This window comes from Leishmania major, chromosome 2, assembly GCF_000002725.2.
Source record: "Leishmania major strain Friedlin complete genome, chromosome 2".
Classification (NCBI taxonomy): Eukaryota; Euglenozoa; class Kinetoplastea; order Trypanosomatida; family Trypanosomatidae; genus Leishmania; species Leishmania major.
The window spans coordinates 81,583-93,202 of NC_007244.2; the positions used below are offsets into that span (position 1 = coordinate 81,583).

At 61.3% G+C, this 11,620-nt stretch overlaps 2 protein-coding genes across 2 annotated transcripts; both read right to left on the minus strand.

Annotated features, from left to right (window-relative positions):
- Nucleotides 1–2,618: 2,618 nt before the first annotated feature.
- On the minus strand, nt 2,619–5,150 carry SCGR5 (phosphoglycan beta 1,3 galactosyltransferase; the record flags this gene model as incomplete). Its single annotated transcript, XM_003721575.1, has 1 exon — nt 2,619–5,150. The coding sequence occupies one exon, from the start codon at nt 5,148–5,150 to the stop codon at nt 2,619–2,621; it is 2,532 nt and encodes an 843-aa protein (XP_003721623.1).
- A 3,272-nt stretch (nt 5,151–8,422) lies between these two features.
- SCA2 (phosphoglycan beta 1,2 arabinosyltransferase) lies at nt 8,423–11,251 on the minus strand (the record flags this gene model as incomplete). Its single annotated transcript, XM_003721576.1, has 1 exon — nt 8,423–11,251. The coding sequence occupies one exon, from the start codon at nt 11,249–11,251 to the stop codon at nt 8,423–8,425; it is 2,829 nt and encodes a 942-aa protein (XP_003721624.1).
- Between the last annotated feature and the right edge of the window lie 369 nt (nt 11,252–11,620).

Consider the following 11,620-nt stretch of genomic DNA (forward strand, 5'->3'; position numbering starts at 1 on the left):
CTCTCTCTCTCTCGCACACACACTCTCTCTCTCGGTGGCGGATGCTTGCGCGTGGAGGCCTGTTTTCGACGTGCGTTCGTGCGTGTGTTGGGGGAGGGGGGTTCGAGCGCGATGATGCTGATGGGTGGCACGCCGAAGACGACAGAGGGATGCGGAAGACGTGGAGGCGAGAGGGGTTCGGGTCGGTGGGAAGAAGCACACGCAGACCAGCACGCCACAGACGACACCGCGGAATCGCGCCAGCGAGAGTGTTCGTGAGAGAAGAGGAGGCACAAGACGGAAACAGAAACGAGAGAAATAGAAATCACTCAACGAAAAGGCAAAGAAAACGGAACGGAGAAGAGAGGAAACGGCGATGATGATGATGGTGGTGATGGTGATGGTGATGGTGATGGTGATGATGATGATGATGATGATGATGATGATGATGCTGGCGGGCTTTCAATCAATCAATCAATCGAAAAGCTAGAGAAGAGGTGAAAGATCGTGGGAAGTAATAGAAACGAAGATGAAACAGGAGAGAGAGAGAGAGGGGGGGGAGGGGAGGGGAGGGAGAACGAGGGGGTAGGGGAACGTACAAGAAAACGCGAAAGCGACACTGCAATGGAAAGGGAAAACAAAAACTGTGAAATCGATGATGATGATGATGATGATGATGATGATGGTCGATGCTGATGATCCAGTGAGACCCACTCACGACGTCCCGCGGCGAAGTCCCCGACGAATTTGTAAATACGAAAACCCGAAATACGAAACCAACTCGAAAGGAGTACGGTACTTCTTTATCGGAGGAGGGATGGGGAATGTCAAGTCGCGCTGAGCAGAGAGATGTGGGAGGGCAGGGGAGGGGCACGGGGAAGTGCCGCGAATGAGGAGAAGCAAGCGTCGCAAGCCGCACAAGAACGGAAACGAGTGGCGAGGAGCCTGTCGCGAGGATGCTGCCACTTTGGTATATATATATATATATACATATACATATACATATATATAAATAGATAGATATAAATAGATATATATAGATGTATGTCTCGCTCGCTTCGCGTTCTCACGATCGCCAATGGGCGCCCCTCGCGGCAGTGCGCCGAGCACCAACAGAGGAGCCTAAAGAAAGACACCGTGTGGCTGCCCCCTCGCTGACCCTTGCCGCGGTGCCCGGGGTGCGGAGGTGACGGCCCTTTTTGTGTGGGTGTTTCTCCCTCGGGTGTTGGTGTTATATTTCGTGTATTTCGATTTCTTGCAGCCTCCGCGTCTCGTTCTCTCTTTTTCTGTTCTCGCCGTCCTCCTCGCGTGGTTTAGTCTTCGTGTGTGTGTGTGTGTGTGTGGGGGGGGGGGGGGGGGAGGGGGGCGCGTGTGGGGGGGAAGGTGCTGGTGATGGTGGTGCTGTGCTTGCGTTGGCAGCGTATTCTTGTTGCGCGTAAGGGTCACTGTGAAGAGGTGGGGGAAAGAATAAACGAAAATGGGAGACCAAGAGAAGGAGGGGCGCTGGGGCGGGCGGGTGACGTTGGCAATGCAGTGATGAAGAGTTCGCTATTACTATGCGTGAAGGATGATGATGACGACGACGATGATGATGGGCGCACAGGTGAGGTGCGCCGAATGGGGAGTCGGAAAAAGAAAAGGGGGAAGGGGAGGGGTGCGGCAGTCAGCCAACGAGACGAGCAAAAAGAGAGTGGGGCAAGCCCAAGGCGAGAGAGGAAGGTGACGCCGACGTTCGCACGCACACGCGCACTTGACGTTTGCCCGGCATGGCACGACTACAGAGCGCGCGGAGGCACCCCCAGAGCGGCGACGACGACGGAAACGCTGCCGAGTCCGCGGACGGAGGAGCCGCAAAGGGGCTGCGCACACTCCCCCACGCACAGATACGGGTGGGGCGAGCGAGAGAGGGGCATACACAGGCAGCCGAGTTTTTCGCGTTTTCTTTCTGTTTTCGCACGTTTCTTATGCGGGTGTGTCACAGTCGACCGCAGCCGGTGCTGCCGCCATCAGAAACCACCACCGCCGGCTGTCGTTTCCACCCCAACCCTCCTCCCTTATTATAGGTGAGGTGCAGAAACACCTGCATGGCGCTCCCACACAGCGGCGCCAAGAGAGCGGTGCCGAGAGCGAAATAGACGGTCGGCTGCACCGCTGACGCGCATCACGGAGCGTAAGCCGCAACCTCCTCATCAGTGCAGCGCCGCTACACACACCAGCAGAGGTCGTCAGCGAGGCAACTTCCCAGACAGCGTCAGGCGCGCACGGCTCCCAGTTGACGAGACCCGTACATGACGGATAACCCAACGAAAAGAAAAAGGGGATGCACCCCACATGGGTGTTCCTGAGGCCCTGCATCAACGCCTCATGACGGAGGGCGTCATGCATATTCCGGAGCACAACCACCAGTACACCCGCGGAAGAACCCAAAGAGCAAGGAACGAAAGGTGCAAGGAGTATCCGCACCACCACCGCCCACGCACTGGCAGACCTCAAATCACAGCTCACTCCTCACCTTCTCAAGATCGAACCCACCTACACCCGCGCACGCACGCACGCATCCACACAGACGCCAACGCCCAAACACCACGCAGAGAGTGCGTGAGGCATCTAAAAACGAGGGCTGCAGACACCTCGTACACTTATGGCAAGGACACGATCCCGTGCTCGATACCAAGCCGCTTGGACGAGTATTTTATGTACTTGTTGTGATACACCGGCACCCCATCCGCCTCCGCCATGTCGTAAGCAGGCGTCCGCTTCAGCGCGCGCACCCACCTCACCTCCGGCAAGGTGTCCCAGCCCACCACCGCGGGCCCCGTGGAACGCCGCCTCTCCGCCACCCACTCCGCCGCCTGCGCCACAGCGTCCTTCTCAGCACGGCTCCTTCCGTTCAACCCCGCCAACGTGGCACCCAGTTCCTTCTGGAAGAAGTGGTGCAGGTAATAATAATCAGCGGGGGTGCAGCGATGCGCCACGACCGTCGACCACGTCACGTCGTGCATCCTACCGCGGTGCAAGTCGTGGAAGCGAGCAAAACCTTCCCTTACATACCACACGCGATTGTTAGGGCAGATCTCGCGAGCGCGGCGGAGCGAGCCTCGAATCAGCAGCCCCATCAGAATGTCCTCCTGATGAAATCGGGCAGCGCGGTACACCTTCGACAAGTTCGCATCGAACTCCATCATCGCCATCTTCACAGCGTCGACCTGTTTTTCCTCACCCCGCTGCTCCAACACGACCTGAGCAAGAAGCCTGTGCACCATGAACGTCATGCCGGCGTTGAACGCAACACTTTTCACGCTACGTGTGCTGCCCCAGTACGCACACTCCGTCGCACTCACGTCCACCGCGTACGCGCTGTTCTGCACCCCATCCGCAGCCGGCGGCGGCACCCGTTTTTGTGCGCCACCCATCACGTACCGCACATCGCTCAGGAACTGCGGCACCTTCACGTAGCTGTCGTCATCGCCCTTGATGATGAAAGGCACATTCTTGAAGGCGTGGTACGCGTACTCCAGCCACAGGATCAGCTTCTGGCTCATCCCAACCTCCACGGGAAGACCCCACTTGCCGTCCTCGCCAAGCTTCTTGTTCGTGGTCGGCCGGCGGTCCGTCATCATGTCGATCCACACAACGTTGCGGTGCGTCAGCGCCTCCTGCCACAGCGCAGACGACGCGTGGCAGACGTACTCCGCCGGCGACGTGAACGCGGGTGTCACGGGGAGCGACAGGGCACCGCTCAGGTACAACAGCGCAGACGTCTCCGCGCCGACAGTCACGCGGCGGCTGATCACATCCGCACACGGTGTGTCCTCGACGGCAGCGATGTTCCAGTTGCGGCGGAGCTCCATCCGGCGCTGCACAATGCCCTCAGCGGCCAGGTCGCCGATGCCCTCGGCCTGCGCAGTCGCCGTCAGAAGCGCCTCGGTGGCAGCCTTGTACTCCGTCGTCGTCGGCAGCAGCGCGCTCAGGCGCCCTCGCCTCGGCTCGGCAGCGGACGTGCCGTTGTGCGCGGATGCCGAAGAGCTCTCTGATGCGCCCGGGGCCGCCTTGGGCTCCACCGCGGCGAAGACGTACAGCGCCAGCAGCGCGGCATCGAAGTGGTTCTCCGTGCGCGCCACCTCCTGGTACGTCAGCCACGTCCTGCGCTGTGCCTCACGCAGGGCAGCACGCGCCGGCTGATCCGTCGACGGGATGCCCATCACGGCAAGATACGGTCTCCGCGGCTGCGCAGCCCCCTCGCCAGCGCCACCCACGGTCGGAAACCCTTCACCGTACACGTGCCGCAGCCACTCCCACTGCGGCAGCTCCGTGCGCACATTCACGTCGTCCGTCACGCTCGTCATCGCCAGCAGCATCGGCCCGACACGGCCCAGCGGTGCAGACGACGTCGCGTACACGCCATGGCGCTTGTGCAGTCGCACCCCTTTCACAGTGGTGCGGTAAGTGTAGGTGTCCATGCAGTCCGCGCAGTCCCTCTCCACAACGCGCAGTGTCCACGAGGGCAGCTCGTTGGCGCTGAGGTGGACCAGCCCGCAGGCGCCGTACGCAGCGCCGGCCACGATGCAGGCTCGCTGCGCAGCAGTGAGGTTTAGCCGGCTCACGGCATCCTCGTGCTGCACCAAGACGCCAGTTCCTTGAGCCCGACCCCTCAGCTCTTTCATCGGCTGAAGTGTGGTGATGTTCAAAACACCCCGCGGCTTCAACGGGAGAGCAGAACCGCGGAATAGCAGCACGATGAGCGATAAGAAAAGAATGCAGGCAGCGACGGCCATCACCATCACAAGCCGCAGAGGGCGGCGTTTACCCACATGCAAAAAAGATTGCCGATACCTCGTTTTAGCTGTGGCGTCGCTGCTAGCCGGGCACTTCGGGCACGGCAAGTGCGGGTCCGGGGTCGCCGACGCGTGTGCGCGGTGCTCGAGCGAGGCGGGCGCCCATGTACGCGCCATAAAGAGCAGCGGCCATGTCAACAAGCTGCTCACGGCAAACTCATTCGCGGCGTTCGAAAGTTCGTGCTGCAGCTTCGTGCGTTCTCCAGCGCACTCGTCACTGCACATAAAAGGTGCCGTCAGGTGCGGAAAGGTGTGATTATGCAGCGGTGCATAACCAGCACCGACACCGGCGTTGCCGCGTCGTTTCGCGGCGCTACTGGTGAACTCCTCTTCCATGCTGCACACACACACACACACGAGAGGGTGAGAGAAAGAAGACGGGAGTATCGTCCGCCTCGGCAGGGGGGGAGGGAGGGAGGGAGGCGGAGGTCACACAGCTTCTCCGCTGGATGGAGGGCGGAGGACCACAACGATGCGTGCGCGTGCGCACAGAAAGTGAAAAGAGTGACCAAAACGCAAGCAAGAGAGAGAGCGCGCGTTCAACATCGCGTGCGGCAACGTGCGTTCTCTTGTATGTGGGTGCTTGGATGTGGATAAGCTGCTAGAGACTCCTTGATGGGCCAGGCATCCATAAGAGGGGTGTGCGTGCGTGTGTGTGGGAGGGGGGAGGGGGGAGGGGAGGTCGACCGGCACACGAATCCGAAGCAATCAACACGCGTGCAGACACGCGCGCCGTGCCCACAAGCGTTCGCAGAGAGTGAGAGAGCGACACGGCGAGCAAGCGGCACGACAGTACGCCGAAAAACTGGAAAAACAAATCACAGAAGACACGGCAAAAGAGCACACAACAATAATCAGGGATGGCTAGATGGGATGGGGAAGGGAGGGGAGGGGACGTCGCTGTCCGGAAACAGACAAGATCGCTATTCAGCGCCGTCAACGACCGACAGAGAGAGAGACACCGCCGGCAGAGAAAAGGAAGGGTGCACACATAAGCCGGTGCTCCGTGAAGCACAACACGTGATGCGTGACGTCTGCGGATGTGCGCGTGCGCAGGGAGGCGGGTCCAACCTGTCGATCTCGCACCCCGCCTTGATGGCCGTGCGCCCGTTGAACAAGAAAGAGAAGAAGCAACGCACCGGCGCGGGGGCTGAAAAGGAGACCCTATGGTGTCCCTGTGCGTGGCTGAAGCGCGGGCGGTGATGTGGAAGCGGAAAAGAAGATGGTCGTCGTCGTGGCCGTGGTGTGTGTGTGTGTGTGTGTGTGTGTGTGTGTGTGGAGGTGTGCCGCGGCCCTCCCCGAACGCTGGTGCGCGGGAAACCGAGATTGGAAGATAGAGGCCAAAGAGCCGCGCGCAAATTCGCTCGACAGCGATGGTGAGCGCAAGAAATACGTCGAAGGGCAGCACACGAGATAGAAGAGGGGGCGCGTCGATGCGAACGGAGAGGGAAGAGGAGGAGGGGGGTTACATACGTGTGCGTGTATGGCCGTCGGCGTAGGCTCTTGCTGATACGCGTGATCGGATGATCGGCGCGGTGTCGGCGTACGTCGTTCTGCGATGTTCGACACGTTGCCGGTGAGTGAGTGAGTGTGTCTGTGAGGGTGTCGGCCTGTGCGCGCGCACCGAAATAACGCAGGAGAGCGAAGAGAAAAAGGAAAATGTACGAGGCACAGGAGCGCTGACGCGAGCCACACGTCGGAGAGGAGACGCGGATGCGTCGCGAATCGAGCATGGCAACGGTTGGCAGTCGAAGAAGGGCAAGGCGAGGAGTGGGAAAAGGTGGAGGGGGGAAGATGATGGTGGTGGAGCACCCGCACATGCATCCTACCTTTGTGCGCCCTAACGCAGAGAGAGAAGAGCGCGAGTACCCTCGCCGCAGTGGTCCTTCACTGCAGCACCGTGGCGAGCACGTGTGTCGTCCATTCATGCTCGCTCACAGAGGGCCACCCGCTGCATTGGCGCGCGCCGGTGGGTCAAGCGGCACCTGCCTTCCCCCCACCCACGCCACCCCCTTCTGCCGGCCCCTCCCTCCCCCCCCGCACACACACACACACAACACACACGCTTGGGGGAGCGTGCCACAATTGTGGTGAAGCGAAGGGGGAGGACAATAACAGAGCACAGAAACACCCTACAGAGCCGCGACGCGAGAGAAGTGCCTCTTCCGGGGGGGAGGCACAGGCGTGCGAGCGAAAACTGGCCGTGTGCACACGCACCGACAGACCTCCTCCTCCTCCTCCTCTCGTGCGTCACGGTCACGTGGCCAGGGATCTGCACGCTTGCCTGTTTTCGTTCTCTACGTCGGTCAAGGAACAAGGACGCGGCAAGCGACAAGGAGGAGGAAGGAAGGACAGTAAGGCGTCAGTGCGTGCGCACGTCGCCCATGTGCAACGCGCTAGTTAGGTGCGTCACCACCACCAACGCCACCCTTACCTTCAAAACAGTTGCATGGCCGTGGGGCGTAGCGGCGAGCCCGCCGACGGAGGTGATCCGGCAACGCACTGCCAGCTCAACCGCCACCCGCGCCTCGCCCCCCTCCCCGCGCGCGCGTGGCGCACCGTGAACTTAAACATGAGAAGAAGCTTTACATGGTCGATGGTGAAAGCAGAAAGAGTCTGCGGCAACGCTGCGCATCGACGTCGCGCGCAGACGGGAGGGGAAGGAGAGGGCACGGCACAGTCCGACGCACACCACACTGAAAGAGGCGCCGGCCGCCTCAAAGGAAGGCGAAAAGAGAGGGAGAGACACACGCGAGCCATCCGCACCGTGTCGGCCGCTGGTCTACCGCCAACTATGAACGATGCCGTGTGCTGCCGGCACGGGGGAGTGCCCAGCGAGCGCGTGGCGCACCGAGGCGGAGAACGTGCAAAGAGCAACGGGCAAAAAAACACCAGAGCGCAACCGCGCGCGCGCCCGCCCGCCTCCGGATGTGAGAGGTGCCGTTTTCGGCGTCCACCTGCGCGGGTGGCACAGTAAAGGAGGCAGAGGACACGCCATTCAGGCACATTAGGAAGAGAAAGACGTAGCAGCAGTGCATGGGCACAGGGTAGGAGCCCAACACAGGTGGAAGTTGCGAAACGTGGGGAGGGAGCGGGGGGAGGGCTGTTCAACTCGCCGTGTGCCAGTGGCTGCGTCTGACGACCACCAGCGCGCCTCGCCGGCGCCCAGCTCCCCCCCCACCCCACTTTCTCTCTCCACCCCCACCCTCTGCTGCATTAGTGGCAATCAGCGTGAGCAGCGTCGAGAAGCCAAGCCGAGCAGGACGTTCACGCCTTATGTGCCGCTACCAAACCGCCGAGGAGGTCAAGATACGCCGCCCGCCCCCTCCCACAAAACAATGCAGCCGACGCACCATTATGCCCTCCGCGTGCGTGCCACGCACTTCGCCTCTACACGCCACGCCACTACACAGCCACGCGAAGGAGCCACCATGTGGAAGGCACCCCTCCTCCCTCTCCCACACCTATCTCGTGCAGAGCAGCAAAAAAAAAAACTCTCCGTGAGGTGCCTCCCCTCGCCCCTCTCCCTCCCCCTCGCGTTACGGCCGCGCCCCCTTTCACGTTCCAGCTAGTGAGTAGCGAAAAACAACAACAGCAGCAACCTCCGCTCAGTATAAGCCCGTGTAAAACGACTCGAGGTACCCAGCCAGTAAACCATGAGCGGGGAGTCCACGGCCCCAACGGCGCAGCATCACGTTCGTCGCCACAGACGAGATGATGTTGCCGCGGAACACCTCCGTGTTCGTGAGCACGATGTAGTCGAGCGACATGGCCTGCATCTCCCTCAAACCAGGCTCGTATAACATGTTCAGCAAAGCCTTCTGCAGCAGCGCGTAGTAATTCGGCGAGCTTGCGTGCACCTCCAGCTGTTCGACCGCCTTCGCCCGCGCAGCATTGTAAACAGCTCTAAGACTAGTTTTGATGCGGCCGTCGTACGACGCCACAAAACGCCGCGGGTACTGCGCGGTTAGGTTGCCGATGTCCTTCACGACCACCTCCTCGGGAAGCAGCTGTATGATCCTCTCCATGTCGTCTGCCATCGGCCCACTCTGGTCGTCGTACGCAACATAGGTCGTCGGCACGTAATCGTGGCCAAACGTGGCCGGCATGGTTGACCTAAGCCAGTGCGCGTACTGCAGGTACAGCTCCACCGCAGACTCCGCAGTCCACGAGCAGTCGCTCTCGATGCTTGACACCATCGATTTCACGCCAGCCCAGTTCGGGTCCGTGCTGTCGACGGTGTACCTGTCGACCGTCAGCGCGAGGTTTGTGTCCCAGAGGCGCATGGCCTCGGCACGACACGTACGCTCACGAAGGCGCGCATGAATCCCGATCACGCCCTTGAAGTTTGCAAGCCGTAGCGTGTCGCGCATCACAAGCTGCCCGTCAGCGTCCTTGGTCGAACCAGTCGTCGGCCACCCAAGCGCTGCCGCACTCTTCGAGTACATACGATCCACCTCCGCAGACACATGTGCGGACGGGCGCAGCAGCCCGAACAGCCGCGTCACCTCCTCTAGTTGCGGGTGAAAGAAATACGCCACCTTGCCGGATATCACGGCCATCCGCACCTGCGCGGCCCCACCTGCCGCGTCGTCGCCCACGTGGTCGCCGCCAAGCACCTCAAGCATGCGCGAAGCGAACATCTTGATGCGGTCCCAGCTGCTGTACTGCTCAGCCTCAGTAGGGGTGCGAAACAAATCATCCCCCATCAGCGGCTCCACAGACTCGCGGAACAGCACCGAGTCAGCGCGGTAGTCCGCCACGGAGCGCAGCGGGGGCGAGAATGACCTCGAGTCGGCAAACCAGCTCTCGAGGTTGTACTTGCGCACGCCGTCGCGCACCGGTGGCAGCACCCACCACCGGCGGACTATCTCCTGCGCCATCTGTTGGGGGGAAAGATGCGGTTTCACGACGCCCATGTAGTCCACGCGGCGCATGTCCATCACAACGCCCATCGCCTGCAGCTGCGCGAAGATCGGCTTCACCTCAGCGTTCGTGACGAGGCAGTACTGCCCCTCGCGCCGGATCGCGTTGAACCCGTACAGATTCGACGCACTGTAGCGCACATACGGCAAATTCGTATCCGGCGTAAAGGATGGCAGCACATACGTGCGGTTCGACGCGCGAGCGAAGGCAAGGCTGTGCAGGAGCTCCTGCAGCTGGTTGTGCTGGCGGCCCCAGCGCCCAACCAAGACGGAGAAGAAGTGCGTCGGGCACCGCAGCTCGAAAGCCTCCGGCACCGTCGACGTCGCATCACGGCCAAACTGTAGCACGATCGTGCTGCCGTCGCTCGTTATCTCTACCGACACGGGCGGCGCAACGTCGCGGTCAATGTCCGTGTCACGCACAGCCGCAGTCCCGACGTACGGCAGCGCGCGGCTCCCCGGCAGCGGCCACGACGGCATGCGCGGAAACCACACCTGCAACTTCGCATGTTTATCGATCCCCGGGCGTATCTCAGCCAGGAACGCGGGGCATGAGTCGCTGCCACCGCTCATGCGGCCCACAATCGCGGGCACCGTCACACGCACGCACGACGCGTTCACGTCCTCCTCGCGAGCAGCGACCGCATGCAGCATTCCGAGGCGGTGCAGCCGCGCCACGCACTCCTCGGCGGATGTCAGCACATCGACCTCCTCCTTTGAAACCTTGCGGCACACCATAGCAGTCACGTTCTCAGGCCTGCTCGCCGCCGCAGCGGGACCGCCCTCTTCGCCAGTTTGAGTATACACCACACCGTTCGTGCACATGGCGCATGTGTGATCGGCAGCCATCACGCGGATGGGTGGCAGCTCGAGCTCATTCGTCAGGAGCCTTATCCCGGGCGAGGATATGTTGGTGCTCGTCTCGTTGCCTGAAACGGCGGCATTCTCACGGCTTACGTCCGGTTCCATGACGAGGAAGTGCAGCGTGCTGAGCAAGTACATAATTGTGATGCAGCTGACGAGTATGGCACAGCAGTGGTGACGCCGAGGAAAAAAGGGCCTTCTATGTGCGTGCGACAGCCGTGTCGCTTGCGTACCCGTCTGGTTTCGCCCCTCGGCACATGAGTGGGTTTCGAAGGCCCTTGCTGTGAGGCCGAACGACGCTGTGATGTCCCCCCTCATCGAGGTCGTGTGCTCCCTTCGCTGTACCAAAAAAATACAGCAACACCGAAGAACTGAGCGTTGAAAGTCGTGCGAGTGGCGAAGGTCCGGCCATTGGAACGAGCCTGCATGACGCACCGCAAGAGGGAGACGAGAGAAGAGAAGCGTGTCGGCGCGGCTGAAGGAAGTGGGGGTAGGGAGGACGGGGCAGCAGGAGAATGGCAAAGGACCGCGCAAGCACCGTCGTCCGTGCACACACGCACCGCGGTCTCTTCCACGCCGTGCTTCAGCGCCTGCACTACTCTCTGTCTGTTGCAATTTTGGTTTCGTTCTTGCGCGGCTGTGGAGCATCGACACCCTGCACGGAGGGGAGGAGAGGGGAGAGGAGGAAGGAAGGGAGGGGGGGGGGCACGGGAAGATAAGCGAGCGCCTCCTGCATAAGCAAGACCACGCTCAGCGAGTGCCGGAGTCTCCTCACCACCCCACCCACCCCGGCCCATTCCAAGGCAATATAGTACCCAGTCCCGTGATATCGCCCAGCTGCCTCCCTCGTCACAGGCGCCGCTGGTGCGGAAGGCATGCAGCAAAAGAAAAAATGTGAAACGAGAGGCATATCATTATCCTTCTTTCATGCCGTGCACGGAAGCCGCAGGCGCTGGGAGAGTGCCGGGTGGAGCGAGTGCTGTCTACCGCAGTGGAAGCCGCAGGCGCGACGAAAAG